General features: G+C 40.4%; 1 protein-coding gene across 1 annotated transcript in view; it reads right to left on the reverse strand.

The window, feature by feature from the left end:
- Positions 1–16,171, reverse strand: part of MAP2K2 (mitogen-activated protein kinase kinase 2) — a 44,981-nt gene that overhangs the window by 24,950 nt on the left and 3,860 nt on the right. Inside the window, exons 2-3 of the mRNA XM_026721518.2 lie at positions 9,350–9,560; positions 2,352–2,498 (exon numbers count right to left, since the gene is read on the reverse strand). Coding sequence (XP_026577303.1) covers positions 2,352–2,498; positions 9,350–9,560 — 358 coding nt within the window. The remainder of the gene's footprint in view (positions 1–2,351; positions 2,499–9,349; positions 9,561–16,171) is intronic.

Below are 16,171 nucleotides of genomic sequence, written 5' to 3' on the forward strand. Positions count from 1 at the left end.
TAATGACCCTACTTGCCACGGTCATGAAGTGAATTACTGTGTCAACCCTGAAGCTGACCCGACTGAAGCCATTTTGTCGCTTCAGTATTGCTACACTGGAGCCGAGGGCTAGAGAGGTAGGAATAAAGATTTGTAGCCAAAACAAAATACTTTCTCTTGGGAACCAAGGACATTTGCACACCTGGTCGGAGAGAGGAAGAGTGATGTTACCCAGCAACCAGAGAGCACCTCGATTGGACCTTGTGACTGATTGTTTGGGGAAAGGGAAAACCCTTTTACTTTTAATAAGATGAAAACCGACTCTGAAGGTTCCCACGTGAGGTTTTCACCTAAACAAAAGTAAAAGTTTTTTCCCTTTCCACAAACATATATCATATTGGCACAGACTTGGTGAAAACCAACTCTGAAGTTTCCCTCAGTTTTCACCAGGTCTGTGCCAATATGATATACCCAATAAGGCAATATTCCTTTGAAGAATCTACCTGCCTCGGAGTTTTGTTTGCTATGGGTACGTCACTTGGAACCCTGACACACGGCCGTCGTGAAGTGAATCTGGCTTCCCCATGGACGCTTGCCTGCCAGAAAGGCGATCCCGTGACCTGTGCAACCGTCACAAACAGGAACCAGTTGCCAAGGGTCTGAATTTCGATCATGGGGTTGCTGCGATGGTCGTTAAGGGTGAAAAACATTTTTTTTCAATGCTATTGTAACTTTCTTTGAAAGGTCACTAAAGGAGTGGTTGTATGTTGAGGACTACCTGTACAGCTGTGATGAACAGCTGTGGTAAGAAAAAACGTAAAGTGGGGCAAACTCACTTCACAAATACCTCCCTTAACAACCGAAACTTTGGGCTCAGTTGTGGCCGTAAGTCGAGGACTAAATGTACTACTTCATGTGCCTTTTCCTGTTATAATATTCAGTTTGCCTGGCACCCAGGTTATTGTCCAATGGCAGAAAGCTGACGTCTTCCAAGCTTGAAGAACAAGAGAAATGTAGAGGCTGTACCACTGCAGATTCCTTTTAAGGCACTGACCCTAGGCGACTGTGAGTTATAGTCCTTTGGCATGAAAAACATGCTGGGTGACTTTGAGCCAGTCCCTCTCTCTCAGCCCAACCCACCTCACAGGGTTGTTGATGTGGGAACACAGAAGGTATGTTTGCTGCCTTGAGTTATTCATAAATAATAATAATAAAGGTGGGATCAAAATCAAATTGAATCTATCAATCTCCTCCTCATCACCCATCCCCTCCCACTATCCTTACGATTTATATCGACTGTTTCCTAGTATGATTTGATCGCTTATTGCACCTTATGACTATTATTAACTGTTGTACCTTACGATTCTTGACGAATGTGTCTTTTCTTTTATGTACACTGAGAGCATTTGCACCAAGACAAATTCCTTGTGTGTCCAATCACACTTGGCCAATAAAAGAATTCTAATTCTAAATCTAAATACATAAATATACATTTTAAGGGGATAAATATCATCTTGGCTGGGATTTCCACTGGCTACTAATATTTCCCAAAGTAGGAAACAATTAAGCAGCCATCAGCAAATAAACCGACTATCTTGGTAATATTCAATTATTTGATCTCTTATCGGGATTAAATATGGGAAGGTTAAGTAAAATATAGTATCTCAGTTCATAGTCTGCTTGCTTTTATGTTACATCTGGAGTGGATTTTTGGCTTGTTCTTCTGATAAGCCAGTATCTGAAGCAATCTGGTAGCAAAAATCAGGAAGATTAGCCAATAATCCCAATAAATCAAGAATTCTCCTCATACTGTGGAAAAAAGTGGGTCGTTATTGGTAATAGAGACCTGCAATTGATGCCACAAAAAGCAGAGAAGAAACTTTTAGAATACTGCAGGTAGTCATCTACTTACAACAGTTCATTTAATGACCGTTCAAAGTTAGAAAGTCACTGAAAAAGTGACTCATGACCGTTTTTCACACTAATGGCCACCGCAGCATTCCCGTGGTCACGTGATCAAAATTCAGATGCTTGGCAACTGAGTTTGCATTTTTATGACGGTTGCAGTGGCCCCGGGGTATCACGCGATCCCCGATTGTGACCTTCTGATAAGCAAAGCCAATGGGGAAACCAGTTTCACGGAACTACTAATTTACTAACGGCTGTGATTCACTTAGCAACAGCAGCAAGAAAAAAGTGGTTAAAATGGGGCAAAATTCACTGAACAAACGTTTGGCCTAGCAATGGAAATTCTGGGCTCAGTTGGGGCCACAAGTGGATTGACTCCCCGTCACCGACGCTTTGGTAAGCAAGCTCCCTTCGAACCTTTGATGCTGAATCAGTCCTGTTCTGCACAGGGAATAAGCCCTCACCATATGCTCCATGCAAATGCTGATCTCCCCATCGCTGTAGAAGGCGCCATAGAAACCGACGATGTACGGAGAATTGCACTCGTGAAGCACTTGGAGCTCGCGAATGATCTGGTTTCGTATGGCAGGCTTGATCTCCAAGTGAATCAGCTGTGGAGGGAATAAGAGAGAAAGACACACACACATCAAAGGATGGAGACAGCGCAGAACAGCTCCAGAAACAATTGTGCCCATCTTAGGCATGGTAGGGAGGACTGGTATCTAACTCACAGTCGCCTAGTTCCTAGACCAGCACTGGTACGGCCTCTGCACATCTCAGCCTCCCAGATATATATGGACTAGATCAGAGGTGGGTATGCAGCAGGTTCTGACCAGTTCTGGAGAACCAGTAGCGGAAATTTTGAGTAGTTCAGAGAACCGGCAAATCCCGCCTCTGACTGGCCCCGCCATCCCCATCTATTCTCCGCCTCCCATTGAGTCCCAGCTGATCGGCTGAGTCTTCTTTGGTTGCCCTGCACAGGAGAACGGAGCTGGAAAGCAGGTTAGAGGGGTGGGGAGGGAAGAGGGATTTTGCAGTCTCCTTCCCCTGCCATGCCCACCAAGCCACACCACACCCACCAAGCCACGCCCACAGAACCGGTCGTAAAAAAATTTGAATCTCACCACTGGGATTTAATTAGACAAAAGCTTAACTCAGTTGGGAATCAGTTGAACAGTAAATAACCCAGTTGGGAATTCTGGTATCCTTTGAGAAAACTTTTCCAAACCGTACCATTCCAGCTTGAAAGTATTTTATGTTTTTAATTTATAGCATTATGGGGCAGTAGCTTAAACATGAAACTATTTTACTTGTGCTAAATTGTTTCATTTTTAATTATTATTCTTCCAGGCCATTGAAGCTCTACATTAACCAATAAACAGCAGGCACAGGTTCTACCCTTATTACTCATAGGGAAAGGTAGTTAGGGGGAAACGGCTGGATGTGACTCAGTCAAGCCCGTACGTCTTTCCTGGAGGGGAAAAAAAAATCACTGCTGTTTTAAAATGCTTTGCTAACAGAAATTAAAAGTTGTAATGTAATGCTGTTAATATAATGGCATGTTCCGCTTTTTTTTAAAAGGCCGAATCTGAAGATGTGCCACAGATAGTTTGTCATTTGAGATTTCACAGTGGGTAAAGATAACGGTGTCCCTGCGGGTTTTACTCCGCTGGTCTCTTTTTCTAGGCCACTGAGAGCCAGTGCTGTCTGAAAATGTTTCTGTGGTCACGTAGCCAGTTTGACGCCACAGCACAGAGCATGCAGCAAAATACGGAGGAGCACTGTTGCCTTTCCAGCGAAGTGGTACCTATTTATCTACTCACATTTACACACTTTCAAACTGCTAGGTGAACAAGAGCTGAGGCAAGGGACGGGAGCTCACTCCATCCCACGGTGGTAGGACTTGAACCGCCAGAGCACAGAGCTTCTCCGGCATCTTTTAAGCCCGAGCCACCATGCCTCTAACTGGGAAGAGTCCTACATTAGCTTGATGAGCGCAGTTTATTATGAAATAGTCCCATGCAAATAAACCAGTATTAGAAGGCTCAGTTGCTACTGACAAAATACTGTTATTAGTCATTAGTCACTACAAACCTTTCTTAAATTAATCAACAGCCTTGATGATTAGACTATTAATACATTTTGAAAGGGAATAGACTGCTTATGACTCACTGGGCCATCCTTTTATAAATATTCATTTAACTAAAGAGATCAACAGAATGACTCAGGGCAAGCAAAAAAAACAAGAGAAGAGAACAATCTCTGACTTTCTGCTGGCTTCCCCACTGACTGTGAGAAGTTGGCAGGAAGCATTGGAGAACACAACCACGTGAATGCAGTTGAGCAAGGTGGCACTGCAGTGGCAACAAGTTTGTGAGTATAACTGTGATCTGGAGATCCTTGAAATTTCAATTCCACAGAAATCATGAGTCTCACATTCTTTGTACGTATTCTTTAAGTTAGTACATTTGAGGTACATTGATTCAAAAACTGTTGTCATATCATGCACCGTTTTGGCTAAATGAAGGTTACAAACAGACAAAAGCGTTTGAATGGTGTATAGAGGACAGCCAGAAAAAAAGTATGGATAGACTGCAAGATTTGGCATTCTCTATTTGCACACGAAAAAGCAGCTTCTGATTTTACTATAGATTAGGCTTATTTAAATCTATACTGGGATTCCAAAACACTGATACTGATTCAATGTTTCATTTTGCATTTCTCCAGCTTGCTTAAAGATTTTTTTAAAAAATCTTCCATTTTTTAACATTATGGAATTCAAAAGATCAGACTAAAATAAGCCCTTAGAATTTGACTGTTTCCTGCAAGTCATTTTTGCAACTGAGAAACACATTTTGCAATTTAAACAGAATTTAATGTTCTGGTGACCATCTGGGCAATTTCTATTAATTATAAGAAATATATTTCCTTATAAACTTATACTTTCATTTTTTAAAATCCATTGTATTTCAGCCATTGTCCATACATCGAGGCAGGTCACCCAACAGTGAAATAAATCAATTTTTTTTTTAAAAAAAAAACACTTTAAAATCCTAGAAACAGGAATATGCGTAAAAATAAAAAGACGCAAGTTTTGAAATAGGGTTTTGCAATACACAATTCATTCACCTAAGAGACCAGGTTGTATTGTGTTACGATTGCCCAGTCAGGCCCAGAGATGAGCTTCTGGCCTTTTAAAAGCTATTGGCAGACACCCTTGCTCGATAACCGAGAGCTATGGGACTGCAATTATAGCTCTACATTTGCTAATGATTCTGCACCCGGGAAGGCATGCAGTATAACCTACTTAGCAGTGCAAAAAGAAAAAGAAAAAAAAAAAGAAAAGCAACAGCAGAAGAAAAGTGGGAAGGAAGCAGTCACCATAGGAACGCTTGCACGGCTCAGGAATGGAACACCGAAACCAATTTATGGAAGAGGGTTCACGGAAGAGTTGAAGCCTTATGCTGCACCAATGTTCTTTCCGTACCAGATGTATAATTTTGCAAAGGAGAGCAAACCCATCACCCGCCCAACCTGCTAGCGTTATCTTCCATAGGAAGAAGGTACGAGATATCCACCCTTCGTTATTGCTGTTGCTGTGTCTGACTCTTTGCGGTCCCAAGGGGCACAGCACACCAGGTTCCTCTGCACTCCGTTGCCTCCTGGACTCATGTTCATTGGGTCGATGACACTAACCATCCCCTTCTACTTTTGCATTCGGTCTTTCCCAACGCTGTCCGGAAGATGCTTTTGCAAAAGGCAATTTCTGTTTTTTTCTTGGAAGACATTTCGCTTCAGCTTCTTGGATAAGAAGCAAAATGTCTTCCGAGAAAAACCAGAAAGTCCAGTTGCCTCTTGAAAAAGCACCCTTGGGACAGCCATGACCTGGAGGACGGAGAATCTCCATAGACAAAGTATTTGAGCTCCAGCTTCCAAAGAACAGTCAGGGTTGATTTCCTTTAAGACTGACCGACTGGATCTCCTCGCAGTCCAAGGGGCTCTCAAGAATCTTCTCCAGCACCACAATTCAAAAGCGTCAATTCTTTGGTGCTCAACCTTCCTTATGGTCCAACTCTCACAGCCATAATTACTACTGACCATAGCTCTGACTATACGGTAATATCCATCCCACCAATCATCAAACTTTCTCTTCCATTAAAGTAGAAGATAGAAGCACCAAAATTTTTAAAAAGAGGCCGCTAGGCCCCTATTAGTTCTCCTTCCTGTCTTTTTCTCTTTGATCTTTCTTCTCGCTCACATGAGAACAGGTCACATAAGCCAAATCAGAAAACCATGGCCAAAATTAGAGACGAATTTCAGCTTCTCTTATCACAGTGCTTCAGAGACAAGAGAAGTCCATCTAAATACTTTCCACCATCTCAAAGAAGAGGTATCTATTATTTTTTTTACAATTATGGGTGGGACATGGACTGAAAGCCACTACTGGCAGTCCTCCACTCACAACCACAATTGGGACCAGAATCTGAGGTGCGAATAAAGGTGAATTACGCCTGATTTGACAACTTATGTGCCACAATTGTTAAATGAATCACGGTAATTGTTAAGTGAACCATGTGGTCATTAAGCAAACTTAAAAGACTTTTCCGATCACATGACCCAAGATGTTGCAACTGTTATAAACCCGTGCCAGTTGTCAAGCATCCAAATTTTGATCAGGTGACTATGAGGATGCTGCGATGGTCATAAGCGTGAGAACTAATTGTAAGACACTTATTTAAATTGCCATTCTAATTTTGCTTGGTCACTAAATGAATGTTTGTAAGTTGAGAAATACCTGTAGTTAGAAGCCAAAGGAATTTCACATTTGCCTTTGTTTAAGTAGGCATCAATGCAGTATCAGTAAGAATGGAATCTTGTGCCGAAAAAGATTATTTAAATAAATTTACACAGCTGCCCACCTCGGGTTAGTGACTCTAGGCAGCGTACAAATATTAAAACCAGCAATTAAAAATAAGAATACATGACACCTTAATCATAGGGCCACATCATCAGTAAGGCTCGCCTAGCCTCCTGACCCAAATTCCCGTGGAAATAGTCAGATCTTCAGAGTTTTATGAAAGGCTAGCAGGGTCAGATCCAGATCCAGATAACAACTGGGAAGTGATGCCTGATTGTGAAAAGCTAAATGGGATTGAACCTGGGTGGGGAACTGCCAGGATATGTCAGAATAGCAGAAAAGATTAGTAAAGGAGGGGAAAAAAGACACTCTAAAGTTGCCAAGAAAGCCACAACCTTTCGTCATCAAATGAAGTCGTCTCTAGCAAAGGGTGAAGCAAATCCTTAAATAAAATTCTGTAGATACGAGGAGAAATCTAGGGAACTAGAACTATTGTCTAGGATAATCCAGGAAACTGGATTTAAAACAAGGACCTCACATTCGTAGTGATGAGGCTCTAAGTGTTGCAATATTTTAATACAAGTTAACAGTTCATTTAGTGACCGTTTTGAAGTTACAACGGCATTAAAAAAAAGTGACTTAGATCCATTTGTTGCACTTATGACCTTTGTAGCATTCCCATGATCATGCAATCAAAATTCAGGTGCTTGGCAACTGACTCAAACTTGTGAACGCTGCTGTGTCCCAAGGTCATGGGATCACCTTTTGTAACCTTTGACAAAAAAAAAAATCAGTGGGGAAGCCAGATTCACTTAACAACCATGTCACTAACTTATCAACCCCGCAGGGGTCATGTGAGCCCCTTTTGCTGACAAACGAAGTCCATGGGGAAGCCAGATTCACTTAACTGTGTTATCTTTAACAAGTGCAGTGATTCACTTAACAACTGTGGCAAGAAAGGTCAAAAAATGGGGCAAAACTCACTTCACAAATGTCTCACTTCACAACAGAAATGTTGGGCCCAATTGTGGTCATAAGTCAAGGACTTCCTGTATCGATCCACTTCATTAATCAGGAGTCAAGTTCCAGATTACAGGTAGTCCTCCACTTACAATCATTCGTTTAGTGACTGTTCGAAGTTACAGTGGAACTGAAAAAAGCGACTTATGACCATTTTCCACAGTTACAACTATTGCAGCATCAATTATATCACCCTGGAGAATTTGCACAGAACCCCTCCTTCTAACTTCGCACAACTTGCTTAAAGACCCGGTTGTTCCCCTTTTCCTTTGGCATGATTGGGGTTAAGCCCCTTTGGATGGTGATTGGGTGCTTGGCTTTTTTTTTCAGTTTTGGGTTTCCAGTCATGCATTTTTGCAAGGTTTTTTGTTTTTCTGAGATTGGCTGCCCTATATGAAAACTGTCAAGGAGTCTAAAAATACCGTGTTTCCCCAAAATAAAACCCTATCTTATAATTTTTTTGCCACCGAAAAAGGGCACCAGGTCTTATTTTCAGGGGAAGTTATCCACTGACTAACCTCACTTGCACGTGTCATCCCAAGCCTCTTTTTCGTGGTCAGAGGCCTTTAGGAACTTCTTCTGCAGCCGGCAAAGCTTTCCTGTAGGCCTTTGCAGCCAATAACAGCCTCTGGATCGATCCAGCTACAGAGTCCTTCAGGAAAGCCTTGCCAGCCTTGCTGGCTGCAGAAGAAATGGGCCAGCAAGGCAGGTATTGGGGTGTGCCAGGTCTGGCTTCAACTGTCCAAAGGTAAGTAGTAGGGCAGGTCCACCCCACCCCCACCCCCACCCTAGCTTAATTTTTACCCTTGCACTCTGGAGTGGGTGGGATCTTAATTAGGGCTTATTTTTTTGGGGGGGGGGTAGGGCTTACATTGGCACACGTGTAAAAATCAAGCTAGGACTTACTTTCAAGGTAGGTTGTATTTTCGGGGAAACAGGGTAGTCCTTGACCTATGACAGTTCAGCAACTGTTCAAAGCTACAAAATCACTGAATTAGTCCTTGGGGTTCTAACTGCCCCAGCCTTCCTGCAGTTTCAAGTTTGCTATCCGGATGCCTGGCAATTGGTTTGCACTGGTCACAAGCGCCCCATGGTCACATGATCGCCATTTCCCCCAAGAGAGGAAATGGGAAAGCCAGTAGGAAACATTGCAAGTTTGCGGGGGTAGGTCTCCATTCACCCCGCATAACCCACCCCACCCCAGGCTGCTCTGTGCTTATTCTGTGCTGGTCAATGCACTTTCTCTCACTGGGTCTCCCATATCTGCTCCCAGACCCATGCATGCCTGGAATTTGCAACTTCCTGCTAGCTTTTCCCCTAACTCTGTGAGAAGCCAGCAGGAAGTTGCCTCTTCTAACAACTGTGAGATTTAGTTAATGAGATCACCTGGGATGGCTTTAGAACCACACCGCTTAGTAATGGGAATCCCAGCCCCAATGGCCATATACTGCACATTTTTTGAAAGCTCAACTCAAAAGTTGCAATTTGCAGTCCCATCACTTGACCGGTTCATTGCTCTGATTGTGTGCCCAAGCCCATGCTCTGAAAACGAGCGGTCCTTTTCTCCCCCTTACCCGGTCTCACCTTCCGTGCCATAATTAGCCCTGAGGGTTTATGTTGTACTTTGGTGACCACCCCACCATTGCCAGCTCCCAGTTCTGAAATCCTCTTGAAATCGTCGTCTTTCAGTTCTCCCACTTTGGCCTTCTGGGTGAGAAAAGCTTCCAGCCGTTTCTTCTGCTGCTCATCCAGCTCCAGTTCTTCCAGTTTTTTCTGGAGGTCAACAAGGTGTGCTCTAAGGGAAAAGAAGGTGAGAGACATCAGATCTACGTAATACGCCACGGTATGCAACGGAGTGAGGCAGCACGGTCATTCCTACTATTTGCTGGTGAAGCCCGAAGGCTGTTTTAGAATGATTTGTAGGAAAATCACCTGGCTGGCACAATTTCCCAAATTTATATACAGGTAGACCACAATTGAGCCAGAATTTCTGTTGCTAACTGAGGAATTTGTTAAGTGAGTTTTGTCCCATTTTACGACCTTTCTTGCCATTGTTAAGGGAATCATTCAGTGAAGTTAGTAACACGGTCGTAAAGTGAATTTGGCTTCCCCATTGTTTTTTCTTGTCAGAAGGTCGCAAAAGGGGATCACATGACCCCGGGATATTGCAACCGGCATAAATGTGAGTCAATTGTCAAGCATCTGAATGTAAATCACATGACCATGGGGATGCTGCAGCAGTCGTAAGTGTGAAAAATGGTCTTAAAGTCACTTTTTTCAGTGCCGTTGTATCTTCAAACAGTCACTAAGCGAACTGTTGTAAAATTGGTACTACTTGTACAGGTAGTTCTGGATTTACAACCATTGTGACTGTTTTTCACACTTATGACTGGTGCAGCATCCCCATGAATTCAGAAGCTTGGCAACTGACTCATATTTATGACAGTTAGTGTCCCGGGGTCACGTGATCCTCTCTTGTGAATTTCTGACAAGCAACCTCAATGGGGAGGCCAGATTCACTTTACAATCATGTTACTAATTTAACAAGTGAATTATTCCCTTAACAATGGTGGCAAGAAAGGTCATAAAATGAGGCAAAACCCGACTTCCGGTTTGAGCTTCTTCAGCGACAGACCGAAACCTCATCTCTGTGAGGCTTCGATCCGTGCTCACCACTGGAGCGCCCCAAGCCGGCTGGTTTCAGGGCTAAGCCACCCCATAGAGGTGGTGAAGAGGGGGGAGACCGCCAGCAGGGTCAAGGAGAGCCGCATCTCTCCTCCCCAGCTGGCCATTACTCCCTTTCCTGAAGGCAGTTGTAGCGGTGGTCAGAAATGGCCACCACAAAGAAGAACTCAACCAGAAAAGAATGTGCAGGAGGAAGATAAGAAGAGAAAATTTTAGTTGACCGGGTCAAACAGCAAAAGCAACAAATAAGGTACCCTGGAATTTAAACTTAACAACATTGTTCCCAAAGAAGATTTTGAAGCTGTGAAGGAGAGAGAAAAGGGAAAAGATTTGGTTTTCTCCTTTTCCTATACTGACAGCTAAGAGACTTAAGCAAGAAATTGGAAAAAAATCCACTTTGACATCAATAGGCATTTAATGCTGAAAATAAAAAGTCAAAGGGATATAATAAAGATTTCTGGATAATTAAAAGCTTTTGAAAACAGGAAAGGAGAGAGGAAGAATAAAAGGGCACGATCTGGAAGGGAGGAGACTGCCTGGAATTAAAAAAGAACTTACAGCAAAATCTCAACAAGACTTCCAAAAGATACATTCTAACTGAAATACCACAACAAAAACCCCAGGAACAGAAAGTCGAAAAAGAAATAAGAAGATATAACTCGGGACTATCTGGATTACTTGATGATTTCTGGATTCTTGGTTATTGTTTTGAATGACTAAAATCGATCGGGTGGTTGTTTAAAACTTTTTAAAATGGCTCCACTTTTAGAAGAACTGAAAATGGAACTTAAAAAGTACAAAGAAGATGCACAAGAAGGGAGAGGTTCTTTTGGCTTCGTATTTCAGTTTTTAGAAATGGAGATTTGGAATTATGAGAAACAACAAGAAATGCCTGCAGAACAAGAAGATTGCGACAAAGAAGAAGCCATCTTTAATGAACAAGTAATCTTAGATGGGGGAAAGAAAGGAACAGGGAGAAAGAGAATGGAAAGTTTAAGATTGGGAAAAACAACTCCAAAAAAAAATAGAGTGAAAAATAAGTATAAAATCAGAAAGCAAAAGAAGAGGGAAATGCAGAAGAGAGAATTAGAACTAGAGAGACAACGGGGTAAAAAGGGGAGGGAGAAGATGAGAAGGAAGAAAGAAAGGAAAAGAAGTTATAAAGGACAGAAGCAAAATATAGAGAAACAGGGTCTTCTGCAAAGGTACAAAAGATAGTATGGTTATATTAGAAGCAGAAATATTTTTAGAAAATATGAAACAATGTATGATTAAAATGTCTGATAAAATAGCTATCGTAATTCGGTGGAATGCTTGTCAATAAATAAATGTAACAAAAGGTATATTTAATGATTTATAAAACATATGTGAAGAGAAATAGGGGAAAAATTAATTATGGAGATTATAAGTTTTTAAGGAAGTATGATATTTAATTGAAAAGAAGTGTTACAGATGTTATGGTTTTAATGATTATTAATGATAGAAATGAACTGGAATGGAATGAGGGTTTATAATTACATATATTTACAATCTTTCTTTTTTTAAAAAAAGAATATAGTATTATAAGAATGTGCCAAGCAGAATTCGATTGGAAGTTATGTATTATGTATTATATTGAAGGTCATAAACTTAAGGTATATATTGAAGTTTAAACAAGAGTTGAATGGATGTAATTAAAAGATATAAATGTGTCATAGTCCAATTAGTAACTACAGGAGAAAATTCGTTTAATGAGAAAAGATAATATGAAATTGAAACAGAACAGACAAAAGTATAAATATAGTGATTTGAATTGAGATGAGATAATCAAAATAAAATTGAGAAAATTAAAAGAGGGGAAAAACTATATAGAAAATGTAAAATAGTATAAGATATGGAACAGAATACAAAAAGGAGCATGAAATTGAGTTTTGTGTCTGTATAAAGAAGTTCAACCCGGGACCATCCTATTTTCAAAAAAGACGTTTTACTTGTATTTTGTGTGTGAAAACCCAAATAAAACTTTATTTTAAAAAAAAAATGAGGCAAAACTCACTTAGCAACTATTTCACTTAGCACTGGAAATTTTGGACTCAATTGTGGTTTTAAGTCGAGATCTACCTCGACTTAAAGTATTAAACAGTACTGAAGACTGTTCAGTATTTTCTTAGTTCTCTGCCAGGCTGGGTTCTATTATTCAGTGTTGGCTATAAGGAATGCCGATTTTCTCAATCTAAAGAAGAAATTCTCCAAGCAGACTAAACAAAATATGGATAGGGCTTTCCAATATATATTCTGTTTTATTTTTTTATTCTATTTGAATTTTTTAATGTACTGTACATTGGGATTATTTTCCTTTTTTTTCTTGATGCATTTAACAATCCCCTTCTGTTATTCTAAATGCCTCAATCTTGCCTATTTCATCTGATTGTAGCTTCTTCCAAATCCCCTTTCGTTCAAGACAATTTCATGCCCTTTTTTCACTCACACAACAATTTACTAAACAAACTCCTCGGCTTTTTCTCTCCCTGCTGCTAACCCATACACATGCCATTCCACCTCTACACTTTGCTTCCATTTAGCAACATGCTATTTGCGGATGTAATTGTGAATTACAGCACCCTACACTGTGGCATTTACAAGATTACGGACGGCAGTTTAAATTCACTGAGCTTCAAACTCAGTTAAGCAGTATTGAGGGAAGGATTAACATTATTATTCATTTTTTTAAACTGTTGTAATCTGCACAATGTGTTTTTTATTTACGCAGACTTTAAAATCTGTAAACAAAGAGAATGTCACACTTCACAGGGATACAACTAAAAACCTCCAGTTTCTGGACACTTAACCCTTTATTCAGGGACTCACTTACTCAACAGAAGACTCACAGACAAACCTTGACCAAATAAATCTCTTTGATGCAGGCAAGAACGAAGTCTAATATGCACAGAATGTTTGAGTACAGGTATCAAAAACCTCTATAGGTCTATCTCCCTCTCATTTATTTTCCTCACACATTTCCATGTCAGTGGTTATTTGAGGAATCTCCTATTGACCCTAGAAGACACCTAAATTATGTTAACATGAAGGTTCTCTTCAAAATGGGAACCACTGGGTTAAGCTTTATCCCTGAAACCAAAATGTCTTAATATTAAACCTCTCCAAGTCTCAGGCTATAAATAATTAGGAGGTCCTTCTCTGCAATGAAATGGAATCTTTATTATCCCAGCTCAGTGCAAGTTTTACATTTACCGTACCTGCAATTCTATGCATATTTATTCAAAATAAATCGAGCAGAATTTAGAGATACTATTTTTAATAGGAATCTGTTGACTTATCATCTTAAAAAAACATTTTTTATTTTAAAAGACAGGGGATAGTCCATTTGGATAAAGGGAAAATATCCCTTAGGAAAAAGAAAAAAAAATGAAAGAATAGAAGATAGACAGTAAATTCTGTATCCTGGTGTTTCCCAGATCCTAGCTCTTAGGTTCCAGAAGCCCCTCTCTTCCCATTTAGAATATATCCTGTTTAAAGTCCATAAGTATTTTTTTTATAAAAGACTGGAAACCTTTTACAGATGTTTTGCTGAAAATGGACACAAATAAACTGGAGATTTTGGAGTTTGCTAGTTAAAGGGGTTTAAATATGTATAAGGAGAAACAGCAAAGGGTGGGAGAAGATAAAAATTTGTAATTGTTGTAATGAAGATTGGAAGGGGCTTTAAATTTTCTTCTCTTCTGTTTCTTTCTCTTCTACATTCTCCACTTTTTATAATTTGTTCTTGGTTATCTTTTAATTAGGTAAAATCTTTCAACAAAAATGATAAAAGTATCTAAAGTGGGGCAGTTTTCCTTGGGCATTGTTTCTCCTGCTTTTCTTTTCTCTACAGTTCTGATTCCTCTTTCACACACAATTCTCCTTACATTTTATTCACGCACCTTCAGTGAAGTCTTTGAACACTACCCTTTCTTTGATCTGAACCCCAGCGCTTATAGCAGTCCTTTTGGTATAATATTCGGCATTACAAATATGTACATGTACATTCCTGATCCATTTACACAGCTCTTGAAAGGACACACTATATAATCAGCCATCCATCATTTGCTGCATTTCCACCAATCTGCAGCATTTCCACCAATCTACCTCAGTTTCTTTAAGTATCACCGCTCCTTATAAAATAAGTTCCCCCCTAAGCATTTCAGAACTGCCAACTCATCATTCTTTCCTCCAAATACACTCAACAGACGCTACTTTTTTGCTATATCAATCTGAACAATTTTATTATGAGGCACACATATCTCCCGCCATCAGCAACTCACATATTCAGCACCCTGCCCTTCTTCCCATACTGTACCCATTTTTATCTGCATGGTTATAAGGGTTAAAGAAAGCAGACAGCCTCGGTTCAAGACCCAAGCGCTGCACGGTGGGGCGAGCTCCTGTTCCTTGCCTCAGCTCCTGCCCACCTAGCAGTTCGAAAGCATGCAAATGTGAGTAGATAAACAGGTACCACTTCGGTGGGACGATAACAGCATTTTGTGCACTTCGGCATACAGCCGTGCTGCCACATGACCAGCGTTGTCCAAAAATGTCTTCGGACAATGCTGTCTTCCTTCAGCCAAGAAACAGAGATGAGCACTATGCCCTAGAGTCGGAATATGACTAGGCAAGGAAACTTTACCTTTTTACTTATACTTTGCAGCCCCCTTTAAATTAAATACCTTCCTATAGCCAAACCAGAGTATTAGTTTCCCATGAAAATCAATCAGTTTTTTAAACAATCCACAATCTGTTAAATTTCCACCCCATGGATCTCCGGTATACATCATAAGTGTGTGGGACTGAAGTCCCAAGTTCAAATCTCTATTCAGGCATGTACCTTACCACTCATAAAGGTCACGGACCCTGAGTCTCATACCTTATTACAGGTCGTCCTCAACTTACAACAGTTTGTTTAGTGACCATTTGAAGTTACAACAGCACTGAAAAAGGTGACTTATGATAGTTTTTTACACTTATGACCTTTGCAGCATTGCCATAGTCACGCGACCAAAATCCAGCCGCTCACATTTATGATAGTTGCAATGTCGTGAGTCATGTGATTTTTGCATCTCTCTGCGAAGCAAAGTCAATGGGGAAGCCGGATTCAGCTTTGTTACTAACAACTGCAGTGATTCACCTAACAACTGTGGCAAGAAATGTCGTAAAATGGGGCAAAAACAACTTAAGAAATATCTTGCTTAACAACACAGGGTTCAGCTGTGGTCCTAAGCGGAGGACTACCTGTATGCTGCATGTTTCTTAGGTTGGTATGATGTGACACTGAATTTGGACATTTTAATAGTATGCTATGCAAATCCAGTGAGGATGTCTTTCTATGCTTCAGTGTGTCACTAAGTAACTCATGGCTTAATTAATAAGGGATAAGCAGGTTATGCAAATACACCATAATTACACCTGAGTGTATGGGTGAGTTATGTGAGACATATACACATTAAGTTTTAAGCTCTCTGAACAGGAATTTCTATAAACAGTAAAATACTAAAATGTATGTACATACATATACATTCCAATTTTTTTAGCTTAGATGGCATAAGATTTTTGTGAAAGTGTCATTTGTACCCTCACAAACTAACTGCCATGAGGGAAATCAATTCACAAAATGGCTGCAGCTAGTTATAGACTGCGGTTAAAAACAGCACAAGAATCTGAATACATGGTGGTCCTAGTTACACATTT

The sequence above is a fragment of the Pseudonaja textilis genome, chromosome 1 (assembly GCF_049901715.1).
Source record: "Pseudonaja textilis isolate UNSWEBS1 chromosome 1, rPseTex1.2, whole genome shotgun sequence".
NCBI classification, from domain to species: domain Eukaryota; kingdom Metazoa; phylum Chordata; class Lepidosauria; order Squamata; family Elapidae; genus Pseudonaja; species Pseudonaja textilis.